This window comes from Coregonus lavaretus, assembly GCF_964263955.1.
Source record: "Coregonus lavaretus genome assembly, contig: HAP1_SCAFFOLD_2529, whole genome shotgun sequence".
NCBI classification, from domain to species: Eukaryota; Metazoa; Chordata; class Actinopteri; order Salmoniformes; family Salmonidae; genus Coregonus; species Coregonus lavaretus.
This window is the reverse complement of record NW_028158599.1, coordinates 51,060-58,640: the sequence shown is the minus strand read 5'-3', so window position 1 is coordinate 58,640 and position 7,581 is coordinate 51,060. Positions and strand designations below refer to the sequence as shown.

General features: G+C 40.4%; 1 protein-coding gene across 1 annotated transcript; it reads right to left on the bottom strand.

The window, feature by feature from the left end:
- Nucleotides 1–382: 382 nt before the first annotated feature.
- LOC311123782 (NLR family CARD domain-containing protein 3-like) lies at nt 383–2,142 on the bottom strand (the record flags this gene model as incomplete). Its single annotated transcript, XM_084198013.1, has 1 exon — nt 383–2,142. A coding segment is annotated over one exon (1,760 nt), but the record flags the coding sequence as incomplete, so codon positions are not given.
- Nucleotides 2,143–7,581: the final 5,439 nt, after the last annotated feature.

Sequence of the window (7,581 nt, the reverse complement as noted above, 5' to 3'; positions counted from 1 at the left end):
AGAGCAGCTTCACTCCTGAATCCTTCAGGACATTGTTACTCAGATCCAGCTCTCTCAGGTGTGAGGGGTTTGACCTCAGAGCTGAGACCAGAGAAGCACAGCCTTTCTCTGTGACTCCACAGCCTGACAGCCTGCAAAGAGATCATCATGATTTCACAAACACACTGTTAATTTAACACCAGTAGTGTAGAAGGACATTGGCAGATGCATTTGGTTTTTAGAATTGCATGGTCATATTGTTATACTAATGTGAACACCAATGCACTGATTCAGTACGTTTTTCTATTTAATATTATATATTATATACATATTATAATACATATATTTCTCTAAACTGAATATTTCTTCGTGATGATTAGTACTTAAATGTCATGTTATGTACTCACAGAGCAGCTCTGGAGGCTTTGACCACTGGCAGCAGCCTCAGAAGACCTTCCTCTGATCTGGAGTATTTCTTCAGGTCAAACACATCCAGCTCCTTTTCTGAAGTCAGCAACACAAAGACCAGAGCTGACCACTGTGCAGGTGACAGTTCGGCTTCTGAGAGACTTCCTGAGCTCAGGTAGCTTTGGATCTCCTCCACTAGAGAATGGTCATTCAGTTCATTCAGACAGTGGAACAGATTGATGCACCTCTCTGGAGAGGGATTCTCCCTGATCTTCTCCTTGATGTACTTCACTGTTTCTTCATGGCTCTGTGAGCTGCTTCTTTTCTTTGTCAGTAGACCTCGTAAGTGCTTCTGATTGGACTTCAGTGAGAGGCCCAGTAGGAAGCGGAGGAAAAGGTCCAGGTTTCCTGTCTCACTTTGTAAGGCTTTATCCACAGCACTCTTGTAGACAGTAACTTCAGTAACGTGCGGTTTGGCCATTAGATTCTCATTGTTGTTGATGAATGAGAGGAACACATATACAGCAGCCAGAAACTCCTGAATGCTCAGATGAACGAAGCAGTACACCTTGTCCTGGTACAGCCCACATTCCTCTTTAAAGAGCTGTGTGCACAATCCTGAGTACACTGAGGCTTCATTGACATCAATGCCAGCCTTGCTAAGGTCTTCTTCATAGAAAATCAGATTGCCCTTCACAAGCTGTTGAAAAGCCAGTTTTCCCAGTGACAGAATGCTCTCTTTATTCCAGTGTGGACCTATCTCTTCTTTCCCAATATACTTTTCATTCTTCTGTTTGGTATGAAACTCCACAAGGTGTGAGTACATCTCAGTCAGAGTCTTGGGCATCTCTTCTGTCTTATGTTTCAGCATGTGTTCAAGGACTGTTGCAGAAATCCAACAGAAGACTGGAATGTGGCACATGATGTGGAGGCTCCTTGATGTCTTTATGTGTGAGATGATTCTGCTGGCCAGGTCCTCATCAATGAATCTTTTCCTGAAGTACTCCTCCTTCTGTGGATCATTGAACCCTCGTACCTCTGCCACCTGGTCAACACACACTGAAGGGATCTTATTGGCTGCTGCAGGTCGGGTAGTTATCCAGAGGAGAGCAGAGGGAAGCAGATTTCCCTTGATGAGATTTGTCAGCAGAACATCCACTGAGGTTGACTCTGTGACGTCAAAACAAATCTTGTTCTTCTGGAAGTCTAAGGGCAGTCGGCACTCATCCAGACCATCAAAGATGAACAGAACTTTGTACTTGTCGTAGTTGGAGATTCTTGATTCTTTGGTTTCGATTGAGAAGTGATTGAGAAGTTCAATCAAAGTTTGTTTTTCAACTTTCATCAAATTCAGCTCCCGAAAAGGGAATGAAAATACAAATTGGACATCCTGATTTGCTTTTCCTTCAGCCCAGTCCAGAATGAACTTCTGCACAGAGACTGTTTTTCCAATGCCAGCGACTCCCTTTGTCAGCACAGTCCTGATAGGTTTGTCTTGTCCAGTTAAGGGTTTGAAGATGTCGTTACATTTGATTGCAGACTCTGGTCTTGCTTGCTTCCTGGTTGTTGTCTCAATCTGTCTCAGCTCATGTTCATTATTGACCTCTCCTGTTCCACCCTCTGTGATGTAGAGCTCTGTGTAGATCTTATTGAGAAGTGTTGGGTTTCCTTGTTTAGCGATCCCCTCAAATACACATTGAAACTTCTTCTTTAGATTAGATTTGAGTTCACGTTGGCAAATCACAGCAAGCTCATCTGAATGAAGAAATAACACAGAGGATATTAATATTAAGTCTGTTTTAATGCCTACAGTATTGTAAGGATGTTTTCTAAAGATTAAATTGCAATCATTTACTCACTTAACTGTTTTCATAATGCATTACAGACTGGTGTGACTGATTTATATCATTATTGATGGTATTATTAAATATCTCTCTCTCTCTCTCTCTCTCTCTCTCTCTCTCTCTCTCTCTCTCTCTCTCTCTCTCTCTCTCTAAATTAATCACCACAACACATCCCTGCTGCTACTTGATGAGGACACTAGGTGTTGTGTTAAGGCTGCTACAATATCATTGAGTTACACAGCTACTTTAGCTGTACTTTAGCTACAGCTTTTAAATGCTCTAAAACAGCATTCAACATGAGGCAGAAAGCTCTTACTTTTCTCCAGTGTGTCAGCAAGCTCCTTCTGGTTCATTTTCCTCAGGACGTGCAGTGTGATCTTCAGAGCCCCCTCTCTGGCACTGCTCTCCTGCTTCTCATCTTCAGCATCCACCACTTCCTTATCCTGCTTCTGACTCTCAAAGCCTTCTGGGAGTTCTGGACTAAGAATCCTCTTGAACATCTTCAGCTCGTTCTTCACAAATGTCATAATATTCTCTTCAAGCAACTGAAATAAATCAAGTAAATAAGTTAAGCAAGAGAAGAAATGCTTTCTCATTAACACATGAATGAATGATTGACAGATCAACTTTACTTGAGGTAAACAAAAACAAATGTACATAACAGGACCACATACACTGAATATGGAGGCCAGGTCTGTTTGATGACTCTGGGAAGACTGACCACTGAGAATCTCTGACTCTGATCTCTCCTGTTGGTTTCTGTGGACAAAACATCAGATTACATATCCTCATCCAGGGAGTACACACACACACACAAACACACACACACACACACACACACACACACACACACACAGGGAGGGAATGTTGTGTTAGTTTAATATTTTTTCAGGACTATGAAAATGGAAAAAAGGTTTAGCCTATGGATTATGAAAACAACAAAAATAAATGGTAAAATGGGAGAGGAGAAATGACTAGAGACAGTGTTGTTTAACTCACTGACCATGACCCATGAGTTCTTCTTACCTTTGTTCAGTAGAAAAGTCTCCCTCTCTAAACGTTATAGGACAACTCATAGACCGGTCACTCTTCATGGACACACAGCTGGGTACAGGGGAGGCTGGTCTCTCCTGCTTGATTGGGCTTCAACACAACAGAGACAAACATTACGTCTCTCATCTACTCTGAGCTCAGATGGGGAAACAATAGTTTCATTCCAAAACGCTATATATCCATTTTCAGAAATGTTAGTAAATTAGCTTTTATAGTTTAAAGAAATTATGAAAGAGATTGGTGTGTTTTTTCACTAGCTAATCATGGTATGGGGTTGTTCAATGACAGACATGTGTTTGCTTAAAATCTATCACTTGATGGTTTCATTTCAGAGAGACCAAGAATCATGTTTTTTGCTAAATACTACATATCTGCCTCACTCTCAGAGAAATAAGTAGTACTGCTAGGTTTTACACAGTCATAATATATATATCTGCCTCACTCTCAGAGAAATAAATAGTACTGCTAGGTTTTACACAGTAATAATATATATCTGCCTCACTCTCAGAGAAATAAGTAGTACTGCTAGGTTTTACACAGTAATAATATATATCTGCCTCACTCTCTGAGAAATAAGTAGTACTGCTAGGTTTTACACAGTAATAATATATATCTGCCTCACTCTCAGAGAAATAAGTAGTACTGCTAGGTTTTACACAGTAAAAATATATATCTGCCTCACTCTCAGAGAAATAAGTAGTACTGCTAGGTTTTACACAGTAATAATATATATCTGCCTCACTCTCAGAGAAATAAGTAGTACTGCTAGGTTTTACACAGTAATAATAATAAAAAAGAACGCTCGATCGAGGTGTTACTTTGGCAGATAATGTCACCCATCTAAATACATAACAAAATGTATGTTGTTTTTGGTTTATGTAAGTTTCTTTGTGTTATGCTATAAATTGTCATTTTATTGTTGTAAGTGGTAAAATGAACTAGAAAATGTCTTATTTTGCAATTCTGAGTAATTACTACTTTAATAAGGATGTACATTTTATTCAGTACTACTGCAGTTGCTAAATAATTCCAATAGATGGCAGCATAAGACCACGAATGACATTTCAGAAGGTTAGTTTAGTTTTCTCCCTGGATACACCACCACACCCTCTCACAGGAAAACTCCTGCACACGCTTTTTACTGTCCCTTTCCACACTGCTAACGCAATAAGCCTGAACATTAATTTAGTCACCTCTGGTCGAGAAAAACGTATTTTCCTAGTACAGTCATTGTCAGATTCATCAACCACCTGAGCCACTGCCTGTTCACCCCGCTATCATCCAATAGCGAGGTCAGTACAAGTGCATCAAAGCTGGGACTGAGAGACTGAAAAACAGCTTCTATCTCAAGGCCATCAGACTGTTAAATAGCCATCACTAGCACATTAGAGGCTGCTGCTGCCTATTGAAATCATTGGCCACTTTAAGAAATGGAACACTAGTCACTTTAATAATGTTTACATATCTTGCACTACTCATCTCATATGTATATACTGTATTCTATAATATACTACTGTATCTTAGTCCATGACGCTCTGTCATTGCTTGTCCATATATGTATATATTCTTAAATTCCATTCCTTACTTAGATTTGTGTGTATTAGGTATATGTTGTGAAATTGTTAGATATTACTTGTTAGATATTACTGCACTGTCGGAGCTAGAAGCAGAAGCATTTCGCTACACCCGCTATAACATCTGCTAAACATGTGTATGTGACAAATAATATTTGATTTGATTTGATGTAATTTATTGGTGGGCTGGAAGATGCACTCTTGTCTTTTCTATTCCGAGGTTATTTACTCCCAATATCAGATATTAAGATTATTTTCTATAATGCATGTAAATTAGGGTTGAGGTTAGTGCATCTGACTAGTGATTATTTACCCGGGGTTCAAAACCTGCTATAGTCACTATTTTGTTGCTCTTCCAAAAGCATCACAGGCCTAATACGAGATATATAGCTAACTAAAGTAATGAGTGACCATCTTAGAAAATCATGGGACATATAGTATTTGGTTGCATAATATTTTATGTCAATCATATTGCTGCTTGTAGCCTATAACTGATGCTTCGTTGTCTTATGCTGCCATCTATCGGAAATATTTAGCAATTAAAAGTTATTAATTCACATACAGACATTGGTGAGGCAGCTGAGAAATAAAGTGTGCTGGACTTTCACACAGAGGTTACTAGGTCACCCAATTCAAACCACATTTGAAAAATAAAACAAATGTGTCTTATTTATCAAGTATTCTGTCTTGCAATTATACATATAATAAAATAACAACAAAATAATCAAAATGCTATTTAATACTATAATTGTATTTACTAAGATAATATTATTACTAAAATAGGTTCTAAAAGTGTTTTAGGCCACCCTACCCTAAATTTAGGGGTTAGGGTTACGGCTAAAATAGGTTATAAGTAGGGTAAGAGTTTCTGTATAGCACTTTGTGACATCTGCTGGTGTAAAAAGGGCTTTATAAACAGGGGTGCACATAACTGGTATGCAGGTACGCAAGCGCGACAAAATTCAGGAATGCGTAATGCCACTTGTGTTACTACGCGCCTTTGCGTGACATGTTGCTTGTCAACTACTGTCAGGGATGTCCAAAAAGCAACAGACATTAAGCAGCTTCTTTGGCGTTTCGCCACCTACAAAGAAACGCCAACTGGAGCCAGAGCCGAAGAAAATACTTTTTCCGGAAAAGTGGCTCCAAGATGTGCAGTGGCTTGAAGCTAACGATGAGCGCACTGAAATGTGGTGCAAGATTTGCCGCTCAAATCCACATCTAGCAGACAAAACGGGTGCATTTTATAAAGGCTCAAAGAATTTCAACCATCCTTTATTTGACAAACATGAAAAGAGCAAGGAGCACACGAATATGGCGCAAGCCATTGCTAAGCTAGCCGAGAAGAAATGTCCAGTCGCCCACTTGCCAGATGGTGAGACAAGCTGAATGAAGAACAGCGGCAAGCTCTGTTTAATATTTATCTCCTCGCCTTCCATAAAGCTAAACACGCACGTCCCATGTCTTCCTATTCTGAGGATGTTCCTTTACTGAAGCAGCTAGGAGTAAATGTCGGAGGTGCATATAATTCACGTGAAGGGGGCACACGGATCATGCAGAGCATCGCTCACACCATCAGCGGGGAGTTACGAGCCAAGTTGCTGCTTTTTGATGGATCTGAGGACATCACAAAAACTGAGCAGGAAATCGTTTACATAGTGTCTGTGTCCAGCAACAGAGAGTTTACTTCGGACTTTATTGGACTGATTGAATTGGGTGCTGACCGAACCGCGCAGGCCATAACAGACGGACTTGTGAGACTTTTCCAGGACACAGGCTTGGATGACTGGACAACAAAGTTGGTCGCTGTGTGCACAGACGGGGCTGCTGTTAACGTAGGTATCTACAACGGCGTTGTGCCAAAACTCCGGCAACTTGCTGCGGTTGGAGACTCCCTTGTGCACATTCTGTGCACCGCACACACACTGGAGAATTGCGCGAAATCAGCTGATCGCAATGTTCCTTACTGTGAGACATTTAAATCACTCTGTGGTCAAGCTGCTGCAGTTTTATTAACAAAAAGGTGGAGCAAAAAAAACTGCTGCACTGAATAAGCTATGTGAAGAAAATGGGATCTCCTTTGTGAAACTGGGTAAGTTTCATAATATCAGATGGTCTGCATGGAGGCATGAAACACTTAAAAATATCAAGACTATTGCCAGTCATTAAAATGCAACTGGTTACGAGCGATAACAGTGACTTGCAGCATTTCTGCACAGAGCGTGTTCAGTGCTTTCTGTCAAACATGCTTGACATTTGCAACATTTTGAAGACCACATCCATTAGGTTTCAGAAGGAAAAGCTGACCATTGGAGAATGTAAGGATGAACTCATGGTGGCCATTGGACAGTTCACACTTCTGCTTGATGGTGAAAGCCACAGGGCACACACTGTTTCCAATGCTGATGCTGACAGAATCAAGACACACTTACTCAGGGGGTTAATTGAAGAGTTTGAAATCAGATATGACTCCCTCAAGTCATGTGATCATTTCTTAGTATTTGATCCTTCAACATGGCCTCAGGAAATGCAAGACCTACACAGTTTTGGAAACACAACAGTTTGCAACATTCTCAAGAAATATGAGGCCACCTTGCAACTTGACAAAGATACCACTGTGACAGAATGGATGCGCTTAAAGCAGGCAGGAAAACGCCTGGGAGCCTCTTCTGTGTATGACTTGGTCCAAATAGTAAATACAAGTAAACCAGATGCTTACTCCA